Source organism: Corythoichthys intestinalis, chromosome 16 (assembly GCF_030265065.1).
Source record: "Corythoichthys intestinalis isolate RoL2023-P3 chromosome 16, ASM3026506v1, whole genome shotgun sequence".
Classification (NCBI taxonomy): domain Eukaryota; kingdom Metazoa; phylum Chordata; class Actinopteri; order Syngnathiformes; family Syngnathidae; genus Corythoichthys; species Corythoichthys intestinalis.
In genome coordinates, this window is record NC_080410.1 from 27,180,590 (window position 1) to 27,204,446 (window position 23,857).

A 23,857-nucleotide genomic window follows, 5' to 3' on the forward strand; every position below is an offset into this window, starting at 1 on the left:
TTCATATATTTACCCTTTTAAACGTTTTTTTTTTTTTTTTTTTTTCAATTTTTCTTTGTTTGGATCGATTATTTATCATCTAACATATCGGAGAATATGCGACAGTTACAAAAAAAAAAAATACAATCAAGCGATAGTTATAAGGTAGATATCTTTTTACAGACGCCATTTTTTCATTGGGACGTCATTTGTTTAAAAGTTTAAGATATGCGAGTGAAATTTTTTTTTTTTGTCGTTTTTTTTTTAAAACAAAATATTAGACATCAATTAATGATTCTATGCAAAAAATGACAGACATTTTGAATAATAAATATACTTAATTATCTTCGTTTTATGGTTGGGTTGAAACAAAAGTGGTTGCGTGACGTCTGTAAACAGGGGTTTCCAGGGTAAAATGGACAAATTAAAAATAGTTTGGGGGCTTAATGTGCCATGAATCTGCTATGGCAGCATATAGACATATTAGTCTATCAAACACAACAGTTGTTTTGGCTTAAAATACAGCAGTTTCTTTAAAAGAGGAGTGCAAAAGCAGAAACTGCTTTTTCAGTTTTGTCTGTGTTTTCTGCCATATAGTATATGTATTTTTTTTAAACATCCTTTTCAAAAATGCGTTTAATCTTTTTCACACTAGTGGCAATCCTGCAGCCTTCTTTAGCTTGCACTGTTTTGATTGTTAAGCGCGAATTTCCCTTTTGGGCGAATGAATGAAGCGTATGATGAGTTGAGGCAACTAGGTGAGTCAGCTACCTTTGACGAAGACCTCGGTGAAGCTCTTGTCTTCGCCCACCACGCACTCGTAGGCTGCGTCATCCGACAGGTTGCATTTGTTGATGGTGAGCGTTCGCCGGTTGCCCACGCTCTCAAACACGTACCTGCCAGACAAACGGGACAGCCGTCACCCAGACCCACACGTCACCGGGAATACGCTAGTGCTCACTACGTTGCCATGGTGACCTGACGGCTAATGTTTGGAACAATGAGGGAGGTCAAAAAATACACTCATGGGAAGTAGATTATGCGGATATGTCATTACGAATATTCTAATTGAACTTCCTGTCAAGTGTGTGTCAGTATGCATATTCTGTTTTGAATATTTTCACATTTTGGCGAAGAGACAGATTTTCTTATCTCATTTACATGTTTGAGAGAAATGTATAAATAACAAATCTACTGTATGAATAAAACATCTATAGCGTATGGATGTATTCATACACTGATTTTTTTTCAAATAAAGTTTAGTTTTAGAACGCTACTAGAATAAGATGGTGTCACAAAGAGTTTATCATAAAGTGGAAAAATATACAAATCTATAGATATTCTTGAAGATAATATTTTTTTGCTGTGGGAACATTTTTTAAAACTGACTTATTTTTTTGAAATATAAGATCAAATGATAGTATTTCAGTTTCGTGAATCTATTTTTAAAGCAACACTTCGTATCTTTTCAGTTTTGGTCAATTTTAGGGAGTGTTTTGCCTTGAGGAAGACTGCGTTTCCCATGAGGACCAGCGCACACCCGCACAGTGTCATAAAATCATGATCTCCCTGTCGCCTGCAGATGGGTTAAACAATATTTCTGTTTCCAGTGGCTGTGTGAAGGATGAATTGCAATAAGGTAATGAATCCTAAACAATAGCATATGACGGTTAGCAACCATGTGGCTGATTTATACTTTAGCGTAGCGGTAACGGCAGACCCGTTAATGCATTGCCTGCCAGACTTACCGCTGTTCCAGCGATAGAGTCTGGCGACCGTTCCGCGGATCAAATATCCAGGCTGAGCAAGCCACAGCAAAAAGACAGCGCAGTGGACCAATCAGCGAAGGGCGGACATGACATTAGTAAAGCGACAAGAAACTCTAGCGTGAGGAAATAAACATAAGAAGAGAGCGAAGAACGGAGAAGTTTATTCAACATGGCTAGAGCGAGACAGACTGTTGGTTTTAGCGACTGGATGTGTTTTTGGTCATTTAAAACTGAATTTACTCTGGATTGGAACATATTCTCGGCTCTCCCGTTCGCCATGTGTGTTTTTGTGGAGACGACTTCCCACGCGCAAGTGTGACGCTGCTCGTTAAGAACACGTCACGCAAATAAACTAATCTGATTGCACGGTTACTTTCTTTCGGGCTCGAGAGGCCAATAAGGAGCTGGGTCCCAGACCGTTAAAAAATACAGTGTTTAAAAAATACAGGGAGAACAGTCAGGCTGTGCCAGGCAAGTTAACGCACACCCCATTTACGACCCTACGCCGTAGCCTGACGTGCACCTGACTACGTGCCACGTCGTGAATGTCGAATGACTGTGATTGGCACACTCAGAACGTTGTTTCCGGTTGAGCACAACAACAGTGCATTTTCATACATTCGCAAACGTCTTCTGTGTCACCAAGCTTCAACATTTGTATTGACAACATTTGTTGTTCAATATTGATTCGCTGCAGTTGCAAATACACAAGTTCCATCTCTGTTGCTATTGCTGTCAATGACCGGAGGAAAACTAAAGGAATTCGGCAAGAGTGTCCCAAAACCGTACAAAGAAAAAGCCACATCCCTCTGTAATTCATCGCCTGGCATGGCGGTGAATTACAGAGCAACGCGTTCCTTTGATGCAGAGCTTCGAATGCGCACACCCACCCAAACTCGTCATGGTTGACGAGTCGGTTGAAAAGTGGGATTGGCGTCACGCCAATGAGTGAAAGCCAGGCCAATGTTTATTATTGAGTATCCTGGTAGCCTCCCTTTTTTCCCTACTTGACTTTTTGTTTCTTTTGTTGCTCTGCCATCTTTGCAGAATCCATCTGAAAGCGTTCGCATCGACTTCCGTCTTTATAAAGGGGGAGGGAAGGGGGGAGTGACATATGCCGTAAAGCAGTCAGCACATTTTTAGTTTTTTTGTGTGGTAGGGTTCCTGCCACCCTCTTCAAAGTTAAATAGTGCTGTGAAAGCGATACAGACCCTTTCAAGATATAAAAGAGGTGTCATTCAACTAGATGTCAGTCGACATATACTATTGTCATTATACAGTGGGGCAAATAAGTATTTAGTCAACCACCAATTGTGCAAGTTCTCCTACTTGAAAAGATTAGAGAGGCCTGTAATTGTCAACATGGGTAAACTTCAACCATGGGAGAAAGAATGTGGGGGGGGAAAACAGAAAATCACAATGTTTGATTTTTAAAGAATTTATTTCCAAATTAGAGTGGAAAATAAGTATTTGGTCACCTACAAACAAGCAAGATTTCTGGCTGTCAAAGAGGTCTAACGTCTTCTAACGAGGTCAAACGAGGCTCCACTCGTTACCTCTATTAATGGCCCCTGTTTTAACTCATTATTGGTAAAAAAGACACCTGTCCACAATCTCAGTCAGTCACACTCCAAACTCCACTATGGCCAAGACCAAAGAGCTGTCGAAGGACACTAGAGACAAAATTGTACACCTGCACCAGGCTGGGAAGACTGAATCTGCAAAAGGTAAAATGCTTGGTGTAAGGAAATCAACTGTGGGAGCAATTTTTATAAAATGGAAGACATACAAGACCACTGATAATCTCCCTTGATCTGGGGCTCCATGCAAAATCTCACCCGTGGCGTCAAAATGATAACAAGAGCGGTGAGCAAAAATCCCAGAACCACACGGGGGGACCTAGTGAATGATCTACAGAGAGCTGGGACTACTGTAACAAAGGCTACTATCAGTAAAACAATGCGCCACCAGGGACTCAAATCCTGCACTGGCAGACATGTCCCCCTGCTGAAGAAAGTACACGTCCAGGCCCGTCTGCGGTTTGCCAGAGAGCATTTGGAAGAAGAGGACTGCGAGAATGTGTTATGGTCAGATGAAACCAAAATAAAACTTTTTGGTATAAACACAGGTTCTCGTGTTTGGAGGAAAGAGAATACTGAATTGCATCCGAAGAGCACCATACCCACTGTGGAGCATGGGGGTGGAAACATCATGCTTTGGGGCTGTTTTTCAGCAAAGGGACCAGGACGACTGATCTGCGTAAAGGAAAGAATGAATAGGGCCATGTATTGAGAGATTTTGAGTGAAAATCTCCTTCCATCAGCAAGGGCATTGAAGATGAGACGTGGCTGGGTCTTTCAGCATGACAATGATCCCAAACACACAGCCAGAGCAACAAAGGAGTGGCTTCGTAAGAAGTATTTCAAGGTCCTGGAGTGGCCTAGCCAGTCTCCAGATCTCAACCACATAGAAAATCTGTGGAGGGAGTTGAAAGTCCGAGTTGCCCAACGACAGCCCCAAAACATCACTGCTCTAGAGGATATCTGCATGGAGGAATGGGCCAAAATACCAGCAACAGTGTGTGAAAAGCTTGTGAAGAGTTACAGAAAACGTTTGGCCTCCGTTATTGCCAACAAAGTGTACATAACAAAGTATTGAGATGAACATTTGTTATTGACCAAATACTTATTTTCCACCATGATTTGCAAATAAATTCTTTAAAAATCAAATAATGTGATTTTCTGTTTTTTTTTCTCCACATTCTGTCTCTCATGGTTGAGGTTTACCCAACTGACAATTACAGGCCTCTCTAATATTTTCAAGTGGAAGAACTTGCACAATTAGTGGTTGACGAAATACTTATTTGCCCTACTGTATATCATATATTTTATAAAGGCTGAAAAGTTACCTAGTGTTTCTTGAAAATGATTATTATTTACTGTATGTCATTTTTTCAACTTATTTGAATATCTCATTATTTCACCTCCTGTCCATAGGTGGCTATGATGGGCTCTAGCACCCCCACAATTCTCGTGAGGATAAGCAGTACAGAAAATGAAGGAATGAATAAATATTTTGACTAATGAAAGTTTTTGACTAATTTCATATAATGTCAGGCGACGGGCTCACTTGGCAGAGGGTTTGATCTCCTGTCCATTTTTTAGCCATTTGATGGGGGCATTGGGGTCGGCCAGCTCTACACTCAGCTGGATTCGGCGGCCCTTGTCAACAGAGTAAGCGGGCTCAAGCTTCTTCAGGAAGGCTGCGGGCAGACACGCCGGTCAGGTTGGGGAGTCGACCACGGACAGAACCGCCCATCGACCCACCATCGCTCTTCTTAGGCTCCACCGTTTTCATCTTCTTCAGCCTCTTGAGCATGCCGCGCAGGTCAGTGATGCCGTACTCAAAGGCGATCTTCTCGTAGTCGCATGGTTTGGCCGCCTTCAGGATGTCCCACACGTCCACCTCCTCCTGGGGGGCCGCCTGCTGCTTCTTCTGCCTGATGACGACCAGTCAGCGGTGGGAAAAAGAGGAATGGAATGTTCTGCATGTACTCTACCTTTTTTTCAGAAGGGCACTGAAGTCCAGGTCGCCTGCATCCTCTCCTGCATCACCGCTGTAGGGAAAAAACATCCATTAGGAACTGGCAAATTAATTGAATTTACATTTGTGAGGTGGCTTTCCGTTTTCTGTTTTCCTTTCCTCATCACCACCAGAGGTGGGTAGTGTATCCAAAAAATGTACTCCAGTAAGAGTAGCGTTACTTCAAAATAATTTACTCAAGTAAAAGTAGTCATCCAAAAAACTGTACTCAAGTACAAGTAAAAAAGTATCTAGTGAAAAGAATACTCAAGTATTCAATTGTGAGTAACTTTTGTTTTTTTTTCTTTTTTTTTTTAAACAATGGTATTTTTTTTCTCTCAGCATAAACGTATCTATATGAACTGTTGCTATAATGATACTATACAAGAACCCATTACAGAAATAAAAAAATATATGTATATATTTGAATTCTGGCGAGAGAGAGGGAGAAAAGAAAAAAAAAGACAAAAATGAAGCATTATTTGTCCAGAAGCATGAGTGCCCTCTAGTGGAGAAAAGTTCCTAGTTTGAATAGTAAATACCTCCTTCATAGTCACCATTATAAAATTATAAGGATCAAATCTCAGATTTTCCGTGGTCAATCGTTTCCAAATAAAAACTGGGAGAGAGGTTTAAATCCACGCTTTCGATTCATGTTAAGGGCAGCGCTCTATGTCAAATACTTCATTTTTTCCGGTGCTTTAAAGACGCCACGTGATTGAATAGGCTGGCGTGATCATGGAACTGCAAGCTTGCGTCAGATTGGTGTAATGGAGTCATGTGATTATTGTTGCGACGTCTCATTGGTGAAATTGATGGAGCTACTCTTGGCATCGCTGGTAAAAAAAAAAAAAAAAAATTATAAATCTAATACGTAGAATAAAGAGGAACAATGCAACGACTCTTGTGCAGCCCAAAGTAGTGTTTTTTCTTCACAAATCTACTCAAGTAAAAGCAAAAAAATATGGCTTGGTAAAACTACTCTTAGAAGTTCAAAGTTACTCAAGTAATTGTTAGTGTTGCACCGATACCATTTTTTGGCCCCAATACCGATACCTGGCTGTGCAGTATCGGCCGATACCGATACCAAACCGATACCACCCCGATTATATATATATATATATATATTTTTTTTTTTTTTTTTTTCTTTATTTATTTTTTTTCCCAAAGAGCTACATAATTGGATGTGAAATCATTGCTATCAAGGCTTTGTCAGGCTGTTGCTCACCTTTGCAAAATAGGAAAAAGTACACTAAACCCTAGTAGACAATAGTTGAATAAACCTTCCGCTCTCAAAGGCCAAAATAGTGCTAAATTTGTGGAATTAATAAAACATGTATAATACTAGCCCAACAGTAAGAAAGTAAAAATAAATTCATAATAATAAACTCTGAATGAACTGAATAAACTTTTTTAAACCTCTCAAAGTCCAAACAGTGCAACTTTCATGAAATTATTGTCACATTCTGCTGCTGGTTAGATTGTGTTTTGTTGCTGGGCGTGGGGGCGTGGCACTTGAATCCAATGCAGGCTCGTCAACGCAGCATTTAAGCACGGGTGATCTCGGAGAAGGCTGCCGAGATATTTGCCTTGCTGATCGCTGTTTGACATCTGGCACAATAATCTCGCTACATTTGCTTGTTATGCCCCTGCATTGGGTTTTTCTGTTAGTGTGCTGCTCTCGTTTGTAACCGCTGCCTATCGTCTTAGTTTGTCCGTCGACCTGCTGTCACGGACTCCGTTTGTTATTTCTACTGTCCCGCGATCGCGTGTTATTTTTTGTTTGCAATCATTAAACCCTTTTATGTATCCCCCGCTTGTTGTCTGCTTCGAGGTTCAACCTAACAATTATAAGTAATAATAATTGACCACAGCATCCCGTCTCTCCTTTTTTTCGGGAGGTGGGAGTCCCTTATTTCTATTTCTGAAAGGTGGCAACAATACTTTGGAAACACTTCCCAAATTACTGCGGCATTTCTTTCAGTAAAAGACAATAAAAGTAAAGTAGACGAAGTGAACTGACCAGAGATTGTTGCTCCGGTCCAGCGGCCGTCTTCCTCTGGATAGCAGTCCTGCTCTTACAGGCTCAAACTCGTTGTGTTCGTTCACGTTTCGTCTTCAAATGTTTTATCAAGTTCGAGGTATTGAAACTGGCCGATTTAACTCCACATCTCCAAACTTTCAGGCCGCAAATCTTGCATGCAGCCATTGATTTTAATCGACGGGATTTCTATTTGGAAATATTTCCCGACCGCCGCGGCGCCGCCATATTTCCTGGTTTGTTTTTCGTCCATATGAAAAAGCCCCCTTTTGATTGGTCAGGAGTGGCTATTGGCCCGCTCTCATTGGTCTGGAGCAGGCCAATAGCGATAGCTGCTTGGTGTTCACGTGTCATCACACAACACAGAGACAGAGTGTAGTGAGCGCCAGGAGGAGAAAAAGACTGTGGTCAAATGTTATAATAATGGACTGGTAAATGGTATCGGCGCCGTCTTTGTTGGTACTCGCCGATACCGATACCACCATTTCGGGCCGGATCGGCGCCCCCTGCCGATACTAGTATCGGTATCGGTGCATCTTTAGGAATTGTAATGGTGTATATCACCACTTGCCCACCTTGCATTATTGCATTATCATTTTCTACAAAACTGTGTCTTGATCAAGGTCATAACAGTTTTAGTTTTTTCATTATAGCATGTATTTAGTTTAGTTCAGTTAGTTTTAATTCGTTTTTTGAGTGGACTTACCTATTTTAATTAGTTGAAGTTTTGTTCCTTTTTTTAAAAAAAAATCATTATTAATGTTAGTATTAGTTTTTCCATAAATTGGGTAAAGGCAGCAAGGAAGACGATTGGTTAGCACCATACGCGGATTTTAAGGGGGGGGGGGGCAGGGGGGCCAGGCCACCCCTGGTAGCCGAAAAGTGTAATTGCATGAAATTGACTTTCCTATATATAATGGGTCAAAATTATTTATTGAACAGATCATGTGACTAGCACCTTAGACGGTCATTTGCTTTACATATAATTTTCCCCCCAAAAAATAGGAGAGGGCAATTTGTAAAATGATTTTTTTCTTTTAATTGAAAATATACAGTATATATTTTTTGGGGGATTGATGCAACTTTTTTGCGATTGAATGATTTAGACGCATATGTCATATCTATAATATGGCCCAAACACAAAAAGGATTGCTTCAATCAAAGAAAACTTTTTCAATGAAAAATTAAGTGTTCAAATGCAAATTTTTCAATCTCAAATAATTTTTCGCATTCAAAACCTTTTCTATGATTGAAATTTTTCCTTTTTTTTTTTTTATTGTGATTTTGTGAAGTGATTTTTCTTTTTGAAAATATATTTTTTGAAGCAATTTTTTTTTTGATTGAATAATGAAGACAAAAACATCCTAGCCAAAATTTGGCCCAAACACATACCTACATTACTTATATCAAAAAAGTTGCTGCAATCAAAAAAAAAAAAAAAAAAAAACTTGACTCCAATCAAAAAAAAAAAAAAATCAATCAAAGAAAAATAGCTTTCACATGCATTTTTTTTTTTTTTTTTTTTTTTGCGTTTCAAATTTATTTTTGCATTCAAACACATTTTTTTTTTTTTTTTTTTTTTGGGGGTTGAAGCAACTTTTTTTTTGTTATTGAAGCAACTTTTTTTTGATTGAATAATAAAGACACAAATCTACCTCCATATGGCTCCACCCAGGGGATACAATTTTTGACTGGGGTAACTACATTGGCACGACACCAGAGGGCGTACCATATTCAATGAATGACGATCTTGGCGAAAAATATTGCCTCAGCAGCCCCCTCAATTCCCCTCAAAAATGATATGAAACAAAAACCGCTCATTGCCAACTTATTATTATAAATATTATTGTAAGTTAATTTTATTGCTGACACTGCATTTTGGGGTCATCAACATGTTGTGCCCCCCCTGCCCAAAAACTCCACCTATGGTTACCACGACGCCTCATAGTTCTAAGATCAAAGGTTCGAGACGAGCTTGCAGCCTTCCTGTGTGGAGTTTGGATGATGGAGTTTGGAAAATATGCATGTGAGCTTGATTGAACTCAACAAATTATTCTGGTATGAATTTGAGTGTGAATGGTTGTGTAACGGGTACACAGAAAGTGTATCCGTTGTAGCACGTGGAAACCTCCCCGCCGATTCCTTCATGTAAGGACGCTAGCGGCTGCGCCGTTGGCTCGAGCTTTATTGGCGCAGTGGTTACCGAGCTTGCCTGCCGACTAGAATTCGTCGCGGCGCGCGGGTTCGCGTCCCAGCCTAGTCAGAGGTGGGAGCGGAACGCGGGGCGGCGCAGAACAGACTCGGGTTACAAATGGGGGCTCGTCCGGGATCGGCAGCGAAGGTTTCGGGGGGAGAGTGTAACGGGTACACAGAAAGTGTATCCGTTGTAGCACGTGGAAACCTCCCCGCCGATTCCTTCATGTAAGGTCGCTAACGGCTGCGCCGTTGGCTCGAGCTTTATTGGCGCAGTGGTTACCGAGCTTGCCTGCCGACTAGAATCGTCGCGGCGCGCGGGTTCGCGTCCCAGCCTAGTCAGAGGTGGGAGCGGACCGCGGGGCGGCACAGAACAGACTCGGGTTACAAATGGGGGCTCGTCCGGGATCGGCAGCGAAGGTTTCGGGGGGAGAGTGTAACGGGTACACAGAAAGTGTATCCGTTGTAGCACGTGGAAACCTCCCCGCCGATTCCTTCATGTAAGGACGCTAGCGGCTGCGCCGTTGGCTCGAGCTTTATTGGCGCAGTGGTTACCGAACTTGCCTGCCGACTAGAATTCGTCGCGGCGCGCGGGTTCGCGTCCCAGCCTAGTCAGAGGTGGGAGCGGACCGCGGGGCGGCACAGAACAGACTCGGGTTACAAATGGGGGCTCGTCCGGGATCGGCAGCGAAGGTTTCGGGGGGAGAGTGTAACGGGTACACAGAAAGTGTATCCGTTGTAGCACGTGGAAACCTCCCCGCCGATTCCTTCATGTAAGGTCGCTAACGGCTGCGCCGTTGGCTCGAGCTTTATTGGCGCAGTGGTTACCGAGCTTGCCTGCCGACTAGAATCGTCGCGGCGCGCGGGTTCGCGTCCCAGCCTAGTCAGAGGTGGGAGCGGACCGCGGGGCGGCACAGAACAGACTCGGGTTACAAATGGGGGCTCGTCCGGGATCGGCAGCGAAGGTTTCGGGGGGAGAGTGTAACGGGTACACAGAAAGTGTATCCGTTGTAGCACGTGGAAACCTCCCCGCCGATTCCTTCATGTAAGGTCGCTAACGGCTGCGCCGTTGGCTCGAGCTTTATTGGCGCAGTGGTTACCGAACTTGCCTGCCGACTAGAATCGTCGCGGCGCGCGGGTTCGCGTCCCAGCCTAGTCAGAGGTGGGAGCGGAACGCGGGGCGGCACAGAACAGACTCGGGTTACAAGTGGGGGCTCGTCCGGGATCGGCAGCGAAGGTTTCGGGGGGAGAGTGTAACGGGTACACAGAAAGTGTATCCGTTGTAGCACGTGGAAACCTCCCCGCCGGAGGGTGTAACATAGTTAAAAATACATCAGTATTTTCAAACAAATGTTATATTAATAGTTGGAGAAATAAAAGTTCATAAGGTTTACATCCATTAACCACCAAGTTATGTGTTTACTATATATTATGAGCAAAAAATATATTCTGTAAAATTATTTCATGTTTGTAAATATATTTTTTCATTTAAACAGTTTTGAGATGTTTTGCACAATTATATGTAAAAAGAGATGTATATTTAGATTTAAAAAATGTTGATTGCATGACCGTTTGGGAGTAAGGACTTCCGGGGTTTGAGAGAGCGAGGAGAGAAGAGAGAGGGAGAAGAACGTTCTAGAAGGCTGAGTGGAAAGACGTCCGGTAACGGCAGAGTGTCAGAGCTGAGACAATTGTGGACTTTTTTGATTGACTTTTGGCGAAAGTGCTCAAAAAGAGGACTTTGAGGACGTCAACCATCATTGTTGGATGCTTTGAGTGGTCTACTCAAGCGGGACGAGTGGAGCTGGTCGCTAAAAAAGAGGCTAACAGTCGCTCGTCGCTAACACAGAGGCTAACGGCCGCGCGTCGCTAACCGAGAAGCTAGCGACGCCCGTCACTAACAAAGAGACTCGTGGTGAACCCCAACACTTGGCTAAACGTCTAGCGACCTGCTAAACAAGTGAGCGAAGCGTTTGTGGACGAACCAACTGGGAGAAGGGACACTCGACGCCGAAGCCGACGAGGAGGACGACGCCGACCCGCCGACGGAGAGGGATTCTACGGGCATCGTGAGAGAGTGGAGCATCGCCTGTTCAACGAACATTTGCCTTTCTGAGTGTTTGGAGGAAACAACATTCATTAAGGTACCCTCAGTTTTTTTTTGGCCTTCGGGTGAAGGAGCCATTTTGTTTAAGGCTACTACGCACGCAAGCAGCGAATCTGGCCAGCCACGTAAGACACATTTAGTTAATTTTTGCCGGCTTTAGACTTATTAATCTGGGCCCATAGCTTAGCTTGTGTGTGTGGACAATTTGTGTTAAAACTTATATTTTGGAGAACAAATTTTATTTAATCTGCCTATTTTTTTTCATTAAATGTATATAGTTCATACATAACTGGTGTGTTTATTAAGCCATTTGGTAAGAGTTTTGTGAGGGTTGACTTGGAATTTTAAACTGCAATAGTGAGAAACTAGGGAAAATAAATCGAACACTGATAATTTAATAGAAAATATTTATTTTCAAAAATTCACAGTGAATGCCTATATAACAGATAGTAAGAAAGATAGTTGAATTGTGATTTTGCTAAAAAGGAAAGAACTCAGGTTAGCCACCTCTCATAATAGTTTGTCACACTAGAGAGGCGCTACATAAAACGGCGGGGAGGTTTCCACGTGCTACAACGGATACACTTTCTGTGTACCCGTTACACTCTCCCCCCGAAACCTTCGCTGCCGATCCCGGACGAGCCCCCATTTGTAACCCGAGTCTGTTCTGTGCCGCCCCGCGGTCCGCTCCCACCTCTGACTAGGCTGGGACGCGAACCCGCGCGCCGCGACGATTCTAGTCGGCAGGCAAGCTCGGTAACCACTGCGCCAATAAAGCTCGAGCCAACGGCGCAGCCGTTAGCGACCTTACATGAAGGAATCGGCGGGGAGGTTTCCACGTGCTACAACGGATACACTTTCTGTGTACCCGTTACACTCTCCCCCCGAAACCTTCGCTGCCGATCCCGGACGAGCCCCCATTTGTAACCCGAGTCTGTTCTGTGCCGCCCCGCGGTCCGCTCCCACCTCTGACTAGGCTGGGACGCGAACCCGCGCGCCGCGACGATTCTAGTCGGCAGGCAAGCTCGGTAACCACTGCGCCAATAAAGCTCGAGCCAACGGCGCAGCCGTTAGCGACCTTACATGAAGGAATCGGCGGGGAGGTTTCCACGTGCTACAACGGATACACTTTCTGTGTACCCGTTACACTCTCCCCCCGAAACCTTCGCTGCCGATCCCGGACGAGCCCCCATTTGTAACCCGAGTCTGTTCTGTGCCGCCCCGCGTTCCGCTCCCACCTCTGACTAGGCTGGGACGCGAACCCGCGCGCCGCGACGAATTCTAGTCGGCAGGCAAGCTCGGTAACCACTGCGCCAATAAAGCTCGAGCCAACGGCGCAGCCGCTAGCGTCCTTACATGAAGGAATCGGCGGGGAGGTTTCCACGTGCTACAACGGATACACTTTCTGTGTACCCGTTACAGTTGTATGTCTCGTTGTGCCCTGCTATTCGTTTGCAACCAGTTTGGAGAGTACCCTGGCCCCCTACCCGTATTCTGCTTAGATTAGCTCCAGCACCCCTGCGACCCTCATGAGGGTAAAGTGTGGAAAATGAATCAGTGAGTAAAATGGGTTGTTTGTCAGGGTCAATATTCAAAAATAAAAATTAAAAGAACAAACTAGAGGAGCACTCAGAGAGCAAACTTCTGCCTAAGCAGACAAATTCAAAGCGCTATATTCTCTGCGACCATTACCTTTTCTCATCATCTCACATATCCTGCAAATTTGAGTTAAATAGGCTAATCTGTTTGCACGTAATCTTGAAATTTGTTTTCTGACCTCTGTGACCTTTGAACTGTGACCTTATTACCCCAAAATTCAATCATCTCTTTCGTTTGTTATTACAAACATATCCTGCAGGTTTGATAATAATTTCTTTATTGGTTCTCGCGTTATCTTAAACACAAACATGCCAACAAAGAAGCCCCTTTCGGACTAACTGTATATCCTGGTAAATTCCTGTGTAAGGTGATGCAGGATTTACGTGTGTCATGGCTTTCAGACATGGGAAGATGTCCCAGAAATTACACGGGTTGAACACTTTCAGACTTGTCCCGTGTTGGCGACTCAGCGCTCTCTGTGCTGGGAGGGCGGCTGGTGCAATTTTATAACCAGGACATGACGTCATTTTTGGTTGGCATTGGTCAACTGTCTCTTTCTTGGCTCTACGAACCAGTAGCTATTTAATATTGTAATGTTTCCAGTTTAATTGAGCTATTTCCAGTTTGCCATGTTGATAATTGCGATGTTTGTGTACCACTTTTTGTCCTAGTGCGGAAAAAAAGGGAAATGACCATCGGCTAGCCATGATATTTACATCATCAGCCTTCGCGCTGTGACCCAGGAATTCAACTGCTACTTTCACATATGCCACGTCACTGGTAAGTCCCGGACATTATACTAGGTCGCGACGCGGTAAATGTCCATGTCATCTCTATGTCAGTCGATCCGGGAAATAGCTTTCACACATAAGGGCTACCCATTTAAATTAATTGGCGTTCAGGTATGTGTGAAAAAGGCATTAGACAAAACATACGGAACAGACTACATAACCTTCGTATTCCGTAGGTTGCAGCGGTAAAAAACGTATACAGTCCATTGGAATTTTGTGACTTTGACAATTAAATATTGCTTCTAGTGATAAAATATGAAACCAAAGGGATAAGTATCTTAAATTATGATGTTTTACGTTTGTTCCGAAGGAATCTGACCTTTTATCCAGATTGCCAGAATCCTGCCAGCCGAACCGCCGGACCTGCGCTGACGCAGCTCCAACGACCCGGCCTGCGAAACCAACAACCCGGCCAAAAGGCCAAACACCGCGTGCTCACCTTAGACTTAACCCCTTGTACTGCCTCCATTTTGAAAGCTGTAAAAAGGCTTCGAAACACAAGTTGACAATTTATTCAGGTTGGCAGCGATCAAACGGCAAGGCGAAACAGCAACAGACCCAGGCGAGGAGGTGGACTCGTTCCAGGGTCACCATATCACAAGTCAACAAAAGGTTCCCGAGAAAAAATGACCACGATTAGTTAAACATTCAGTGTTTTTGAAGGCTCTCATGGGGCGTGCCGTGGGCAGCAAGAGGGGTGTGTTTGGGTTTTCTTCTGTTGCAAATTTGGCCGGTCAAGTTTGTGTGTCACCGTTGCTGGGTCATGGTTAATGAGACAACTGAGGTGAGAGGTTCGGCGCGCCTCTCAACGTCTGAGAGGCGCCGAGCTATCAAGCTTAGAGTTGTTTTTCTTATCGGGTGTTGTGGTAGTAAAGGACGTCCCGCCATTTGTTTTGGACTATCCTGAAGAGCTGATTGCGGGATTTGGTGTTGCAGACGTGGGCTTGTACATGTCTTGCCTATCACTTGGTAGTCAGCGTCAATCTTGCTCAGTCAGCTGCATGACTCACGTTGGGCTTACGTGGTTAGAAGACGTCGTGTATCTCTTATGCCCTATGTCAAATATATTCTGTTTGTTTTCCTCAAACTATGATATAATAGGGGTGGGCGATATGGCCTTAAACACGTATCACGATAAATGGAGGAGATTTACCTCGATAACGATAAATGACGATAAAGCCGCCCAAGCGGACTGTTGTATAATTTGAAAATCTGAATCAATGCATGAAATACAGATTAAGTTTCTTGTTGATTTAGTTACCAGCATTCAATTTGATATATTTAACAATTGTACATGCAGTCTAGACATTAGGTTTATAAAAATGTATTGTAAACAATAAGAATTCAAGTATGAGCATTTATAACAGCGTGTATGGCTTGAACAATCTACATAGTCAAAATCAATATGCCTGTGCAAACATGTCATTGTAACACAAATGACTTGCAGCTTGAACAGTACACTTCAAAAAGACAATTTATTGTTAATGGCTGCTGTGACATAATTATTCAATACAAGTGTTTACTTTATGGTTTCAGCCCCCCCCCCCCCAGTGCATTTTTTAATAAATGCAGGCATACATGAACCTCCAAACAGACAGACAGACACACAGTAAAGCTATATTGATCTTCTGCAAATGAAACACTTAAGATTTTATGATAGCAATAATGACACAGAATTAAGCACATACAGAAAAATAGCTGGGGCCATTTCTCAGTCATATTATAAGTTTCACCGTTGGATTGTGCTTAATTCTGAATGCTTTACCATCACAAAAGCTATCAGAGAAATCACACACAGTCAGATACAAAATAACGCGACATAGTAATTGCTAGATGCAGTCCGTGCCCAATCCACTCATTAAGTTCAGCCGTATCGACAAGGTTAGAGCCGCTATCCGACTCCATCACGTTCATTTGTAGCGTTAGCCGCTAGCGGCCGCTAGCGTTAGGCGCTAGCGTTAGCCGGTAGCGGCCGCTAGCGTTAGGCGCTAACGTTAGGCGCTAGCGTTAGCCTGTGGCCTGGCTACCAGTAGAAAGCAATGAAAGCACCATCTCCGGAAATCGTGAGAACAAGGGAGTACAGCGGGTGAAAGCCCGTCTGGATGCCACCAAGAGTCTATTAAATGTCGGGTGAAAGTTTGGCGAACCTCCCTTAAGCCACACTCCATCACGTTTTGCTTGTAGCATTAGCTGCTAGCGTTAGCTTACCGGGCTTCTGTTTGATTGGCTTCCTGATGATCACGCGACTCCCTACGTGAGTACATTCACTGCTTTCTTAAAGAGGAATGAACATAGGCGAACAACAGTCAAAGCGGGATGAAAAGACTATTTTCTTGTTTTATTAATTTACCGAATTTACCGACATGGTCAAAATTACGTCGGTCATCGTGAAGAATTTCGGTGACGGTAAATTTTCGGTTTACCGCCCAGCTCTATGATATAAATACTATTTATTTTGTATTGAGTACGTTGGAGTCAAGCAGTAAAAACTAGAAAAGATACTATTCCCTGATTGATTATATTAAGTGTGTTAGAGTAATACAAACAGTTGAACGGTAAATACGATAAAAGATAATATTCCCTTCAGTTCACACAATACAATTTCAGTCAGTTCTCGTATTTCTTTTTTGTGGATGCACATTTTTCCTTGCGGATATCTAGTCTTCTTTTTAGCAACAGCATTGTCCATTTTTTGCTCACCGTTTGCCCCACTCACGTAGCCAGAAATGCGCCTGTTCCACATTTTTTTATGCATTTAAACTTGTCGCCGATCTAAATTCCGAGCCTCTCTCGCGCCTCCTCGGATGAGCGCTCTGTTCACGGATAACTTGCGCAGTGGTGCCATAATCCCTGAAGGGGGGCAAAGCCACCCCGGGGAGCGATAATAACCTCGTCGACGGGACGCGGCGGTTCGGTGATCGGTTGAGCGTGAAAGCATCAGCGGGGCCTTACTGTACTGCCTCAGATAACCTCGTTGCCGGGAGGGCGCATCAGGCTGTTGACCAAGCTAAGCGTGTCAAGAAATTTTAAGTGTTTCCTCAACTTACTCTATTAGCTGCGTTATTGGACGTCTGGTGCTGGCAGTGAATGGTCATGTTGAAATGCCACTGACGGCAATAGACGTCCAATCCACCTACTAACAGCGTAATCCATTTCACATTTTGAATTGGTTGACGGTTTTGTTCCACCCCATATATTTTTGTCCAGTTTCATTACTTTTTTTCCACCACACATTCATTATGGATGCAATTACACTGTAAAACCACAAGATGGAGTGGAATATCACTGACACTTTGAATCTGACTATGAAGGAAGACTGAAAACGGAATTTTCAGGTAAGCCTAGATTTTGCTTATTTTTGGCATCATAACCCATTCTATGGCGAGTTTTACGCCTCATGACCATCACGTGGGATGATTATTGAATTCTGTTTTGACATCATGACTTTGTTAGTGCACTTTATTCAATTACATTTTACTCAATTTTGTCATTTATACATTATAATACAGTATTTCACTCTAGGCTTATGAGTATACACACCGTCACGGACTCCAATGTTAGTCGTAAACATCGTTCATGTTTAACCTTGCAAGCTAATAAATCTGACTGGGCTTTCCATTTACTCCTCCTCTTCCTCTTGTGATACGATCCCCGTGCAAATGATGTCTCTGCTGAGGCGTCCGCAGCTCAATATCGCTCCGTCGCTTCGCATGCTGCGCCGCTCGTCTTCAACGAGGCGCGCTAACGAGGACGGGAAATGATGCCCTCATGCGCAGATTACTGATACGCACTGAAGGTGGACGCTGATTTATCGGAGAGCTGGCGGCTCAAAGCTACAAGGCAGTGCAAGTACTGTACTGTATATACAGTGGAGCCTTGAGATGCAAGATTCAATCATTCATTATCTTTCGTTCTTTTGTGTATTTCTTTTCTGTTGGTCATCAGAAATAGAATAGAATAGAATAGAATGCCTTTATTGCCATTGTACAGAGCACAATGAGATTTCAAGCTTCGCCAGACTGTGCACTAACATTTCATTGAACGATTGAATTGACGCAAATATTTATTTGTCTTCTGTAATCCAACCAAATATATTTGTGTTTTTTAATGGGTAGGTGTGAAGGAGGGTTTTGCTTCCTACATTGATTTCAATATTTTGTCAGGCTTTGACCAGATCTAATGGAGAATAACTGTTTAAGTGATTAGCTCCATCTAGTGTTAAAGATGAGAAGTGCAAGAGAATGTAGGCTGAATTTAAGCTTGTTGTGCGGGCGATATATTACCGTATTAGCCCGAATATAAGACGGCCCTGATTATAAGACGACCCCCTCTTTTTCAAGACTCAAGTTTAAAAAAAGACTTTTTAAACACCAAATTCATTTTTATACAGAAAATAATTACAGTACATCTGAAACAAATGATTATAACAATATATTTGAGAGAAAAAGCATGTTATTTTGCCTCATTCAAATCTTAATATCTGAACATTTAAATATGTAAACTAAAGTGCAATCACATTCGTAAATGAATGGCTTCTGGTTTTTGAAATGTAAATAAACCGATAAAACAACAAAATTGCAATAACTGCATTAACCATCAAAGTGAAGTCTAACTGTAACTGTAGTCTTGAAACAAATCTGAATAAGGAAAAGCATTGCAATAAAATAATGCAAACTGGTTAAACCTGAGAGTAGCTGAGATCTGTCATGACAGAACATCGCTTCAATGATATCTGGCGACATCTTGTGTCGTGAATGGGTATTACGTCTAGACTGCGACTATAAGACGACCCCCACTTTTTCAGTCTTATTTCAACGCAAAAATCACCGTCTTATATTCGGGCCAAAACAGCATATATGATATTTACATAATTTTTTGTCAGTCAGTAAGAACTGGGCAGCGGGCCGTAGTTGTCCTGCGGGCTGTTGCTTGGACACCCATAGTGTAAATGGTATGTGTTGCGGCGGGTACAGTGGGAGGACGAAGTATGGAAACCATTTAGGATTTTGGATATTTTTGCATAAATTGGTAAATTAAAATAAAAATTTGGAATTTTGGAAATTCTTACATTCTGCATCATAGACTCCACCATTAGTTGACAAGACAACTCCCATAGACTTTGCGCCACGCCCTCCCGTAGGGGACCAACCCATAGAGCGTTGAGGAGGCTTTCACTATTCACTGTGATAAACTCAAACACATGCTGCGTTCTAATGCCGGATTTAGGTGGAAATAGGACGAAGGTGTTATTGCATACAAGCAGGCAGGAATGTCTCAAGTGTGATTTGGTCGAAGATTCAAGGTAATTATTATATTAAATAGCACCATACATGGACTTTAAAACGTTGTGAATACGATGAAATTAATGGAAAAAATTAGCCTAACTTTAGCTTGAAATATTTACATAAAATGAATGATAACTGCCTGTTTTTTGCTTTTAACCAAGAATCTAGACTGTTTTACGTTCATATCTATATAAATTCCGCAGTTTAAGCATTTATTTGCAAGAATTTTCAACTTTAAAAAATTTTGTTTCATGATGGCCGCCATGTTGGATTAAACAATACCGTAATTTTGGCTTGAAATATTTACACAAAATGAACGATAACTGCCCGTTTTTTACTTTTAACCAAGAATCTAGACTGTATAACGTTCATATCTATATAGATTCCGCGGTTTAAGCATTTATTTGCAAGATTTTTCAACTTTAAAAAAATTTTGTTTCGTGACGGCCGCCATGTTGGATTAAACACCATAATTTTGGCTTGAAATATTTAAACAAAATGAACGATAACTGCCCGTTTTTTGCTTTTAACCAAGAATCTAGACTGTATAACGTTCATATCTATATAAATTCCGCAATTTAAGCATTTATTTGCAAGAATTTTCAACTTAAAAAATTTTGTTTCATGATGGCCGCCATGTTGGATTAAACAATACCGTAATTTTGGCTTGAAATATTTACACAAAATGAACGATAACTGCCCGTTTTTTGCTTTTAACCAAGAATCTAGACTGTATAACGTTCATATCTATATAAATTCCGCAATTTAAGCATTTATTTGCAAGAATTTTCAACTTAAAAAATTTTGTTTCATGATGGCCGCCATGTTGGATTAAACAATACCGTAATTTTGGCTTGAAATATTTACACAAAATGAACGATAACTGCCCGTTTTTTACTTTTAACCAAGAATCTAGACTGTATAACGTTCATATCTATATAGATTCCGCGGTTTAAGCATTTATTTGCAAGATTTTTCAACTTTAAAAAAATTTTGTTTCGTGACGGCCGCCATGTTGGATTAAACGCCATAATTTTGGCTTGAAATATTTAAACAAAATGAACGATAACTGCCCGTTTTTTGCTTTTAACCAAGAATCTAGACTGTATAACGTTCATATCTATATAAATTCCGCAATTTAAGCATTTATTTGCAAGAATTTTCAACTTAAAAAATTTTGTTTCATGATGGCCGCCATGTTGGATTAAACAATACCGTAATTTTGGCTTGAAATATTTACACAAAATGAACGATAACTGCCCGTTTTTTACTTTTAACCAAGAATCTAGACTGTATAACGTTCATATCTATATAGATTCCGCGGTTTAAGCATTTATTTGCAAGATTTTTCAACTTTAAAAAAATTTTGTTTCGTGACGGCCGCCATGTTGGATTAAACACCGTAATTTTGGCTTGAAATATTTAAACAAAATGAACGATAACTGCCCGTTTTTTTATTTTAACCAAGAATCTAGACCGTATAACGTTCATATCTATATAAATTCCGCAATTTAAGCATTTATTTGCAAGAATTTTCAACTTAAAAAACGTTTTGTTTCGTGACGGCCGCCATGTTGGATAAAACAATAAGGTAATTTTGGCTTGAAATATCTACGCAAAATGAACGATAACTGCCCGTTTTTTACTTTTAACCAAGAATCTGGACTGTTTAATGTTCATATCTATAGAAATTCCGCGATCTAAGCATTTATTTGCAATAATTTTCTACTTAAATAGCACTTTGCCCCCACGTTGAATTTTGTATCTCTACACAATAGCGGAATTCAACTTAAATAATTTCTTATTATATATAGAAAAATTCCAATTTTGCTTTTGTTGAGTAAAATTACGGCAACTCTGCATGCTTTCCTCAAGTATTAAGTGTCTGATGGAAAAATTGAGTGATTTATTAGCTGTTGAAAACTTGTGCTAATTTTAAAAAAAATTAACTTGCTATTTTGAGCAAAAACATATGATTTGTTAAATATTGCTATTGATCCTAAAAATATAGGCGATTATCGCTGCATTTGGTGATTTTTGTGCATCTAGCGTGAAATTTGAGTATTTTATTGCAATTTTAAGTTTGTTATACTTGTATAAAAAAACATAATTAATCAGGATTTTATTATGGATCGATACTGTCAACTGATAGTGAAGTCTATATCTGCATTAAATTAATCATAAAAAGTGGCCTGATCATCTGAATCACAAGAATACAGTTGCTTGACCTCCTAAACCCAAACAATTATACATTTAAGTATTTAAACACAAACTAGGCAAACAGTCACTCACGATCTCTTGAAGGCCTCCAAAATGTTGTCCTGTTGCTGCTCTTCCACAGCTGAAAGCAAAACAAAAAAAGAGTGGAAGCTGCGATTCCGTCATCTTCACACCAATAAGAGATGACGGAATAAAATGCGTGCTTGCTTATTGTATGACAGAGCCAATTTCACGGCTCCACGGAAAACAGGCCGCGACGCACCCTGCACGGCCACATCGAAGGTGCAGCTGTCGCATTTGTCCTTGGAGGTCACCTCGCAGCGGTAGCCTCCCGCGTCGCCGTCCACCACTTTTACGATGCGCATCTCGTAAGTGTAGATCTGCAAAACAAACCAGCGAAATGTTTCCGCTCGCCATCAATGATTCAACTGAGGAGAATACCTTGGTGTTCCTGTCGTAGGTTTCCTTAAACTGCAGGTGTTTTCCGGCTTTGCTGCCCAGGTCAAGCCATTTGCCCTTCAGCCACTTCATGGTGGGCTTCCTCATCAGTGTGGACGAGTCCACTTTAGCCAAGAATGTCACATCCTGGCCTGATCACAAAGACACCAATCAATCAAACACGACTTTCTTGTGTAGAACATGTTATATCACGGGCGTAGGTTTGGTCTCAGCATTGGTAGGGATGATATAACAGCATGAACTACATGTATATTTTTTGCTGGGGACGGGACATTAATAAGATCAAAAAGATTATTGAAAGGGTTCAGAGCTACATTTGTCACGAATATGAACCTAAATGATCATTGCAAAAATAAATCTCTATTTACTTGATCAGGCAAGTGGATAAACTAAGCACCTGCGTCCGAGATATAAATACCTGGAAGAGCACTAATTATCTTCTACTTAACCCTGAAAAGACAGAAGTCCTTATAATAGGCCCAAAAAGTGTGAGAGACTCTTTAACTGCTCAGACAGTCACTCTGGACAATGAAAGTGTGGCCTCTAGCACCAGTTAAAAAACTCCTAGTTACAAACCTAGGACTTCTATTTGACCCAGTCTTAGCATTTAAAGCTCTTATTAAATAAATCTACAGAATAGCCTTTTTCACCAGCGCAACATAGCCAAGATTAGAAATATTTTGTCTAAAAACGATGCAGAAAAATTAATTCATGCGTTCGTCACATCTAGATTGGATTACTGTAACTCCCTACTTGCAGCTTGTCCTAAAAGTTCTCTAAAAGGTCTTCAACTAGTCCAGAACGCAGCAGCAAGACTTTTAACAGGAAATAATAGAAGAGAGCACATCACCCCTGTGCTCCAGGCCCTTCACTGGCTTCCAGTCGAGTTTAGAATTACATTTAAGACCATTAATGGTTTGGGGCCATCTTATCTCACCGATGCTCTGGTTCTATACCGCCCCAATATTTCTCAGAATGCAGGTCTATTGGTAGTTCCCAGGGTTTCTAAAAGTACAGTAGGCGCTAGAGCATTTAGCTACCAAGCTGCAGTCTTATGGAATGGGGGTGGCGTGGCTCAGTGGTAGAGTAGTTGTCCCCCAACCCAGAGGTTGTGGGTTCGATTCTTCGCCCTGATGAACTCGCCTAAGTATCCTTGGGCAAGATACTGAACCCCACGTTGCTCCTGGTGCTGCGTCACCAGTAGGTGAATGGCGAGATAGTGCTTTGAGTGCCTTGAAAGGTGGAAAAGTGCTATATAAGTATAACACCATTTACCAACACCATTTACCATTTATGGAATCAGCTTCCAGCTAGTATTAAAGAAGCCGACACAGTCTGTACATTTAAGATTAGACTGAAAACGTTCCTATTTAACAAAGCTTATGGTTAGGCTAGTTAAAATCGGACTAGACTCACAGTTCAGTCTAAGCTGCACTAGAAGCTATAATGCTGGGGGAAGTACAGCCACTGAGTCCTATCTCCTTTTTCTCACTCCTACCTACCACTTGTCTTACTTTATTTCTCTTTTCTAATTTTAATATCTAGTTGACTAGTCTCTTCATCACTAGTTACCCGGTGTCCCCTTTCCCCCTATTTTTCAGCCGCAGCCTCCTGACTATCCGGACCCCTGGCTGGATGGACGTCCTCGTTGCCACCCCACCCCCGTCTCATCTGGCTGGATGGACCTCCTCTTGTTCCCTCACTCTATTGCATCTCTATAAACTGTAACTCCGTTTGCTAATTCCCATTAGCAGTCCTGGTGCATCTTGTCTATCCGTCCTGGGATTGGATTTCTCCTGACTGTGGTTCTCCCCAAGGTTTCTCATTTTTTC

The 23,857-nt window shown here is 41.9% G+C and overlaps 1 protein-coding gene and 1 long non-coding RNA gene across 2 annotated transcripts in view; one reads left to right on the plus strand and one right to left on the minus strand.

Moving 5' to 3' along the window:
- mybpc2a (myosin binding protein Ca) overlaps positions 1-23,857 on the minus strand; it is a 50,461-nt gene that overhangs the window by 23,797 nt on the left and 2,807 nt on the right. The window contains exons 2-8 of the mRNA XM_057817471.1: positions 22,008-22,156; positions 21,829-21,946; positions 21,639-21,687; positions 5,308-5,364; positions 5,075-5,247; positions 4,878-5,010; positions 751-875 (exon numbers count right to left, since the gene is read on the minus strand). Coding sequence (XP_057673454.1) covers positions 751-875; positions 4,878-5,010; positions 5,075-5,247; positions 5,308-5,364; positions 21,639-21,687; positions 21,829-21,946; positions 22,008-22,112 — 760 coding nt within the window. The 5' untranslated portion in view covers positions 22,113-22,156. The remainder of the gene's footprint in view (positions 1-750; positions 876-4,877; positions 5,011-5,074; positions 5,248-5,307; positions 5,365-21,638; positions 21,688-21,828; positions 21,947-22,007; positions 22,157-23,857) is intronic.
- Positions 11,180-21,329, plus strand: LOC130904609 (uncharacterized). The gene is made up of 3 exons (XR_009060874.1): positions 11,180-11,796; positions 13,942-14,050; positions 14,372-21,329. It is a non-coding gene; the product is annotated as an uncharacterized LOC130904609 (long non-coding RNA).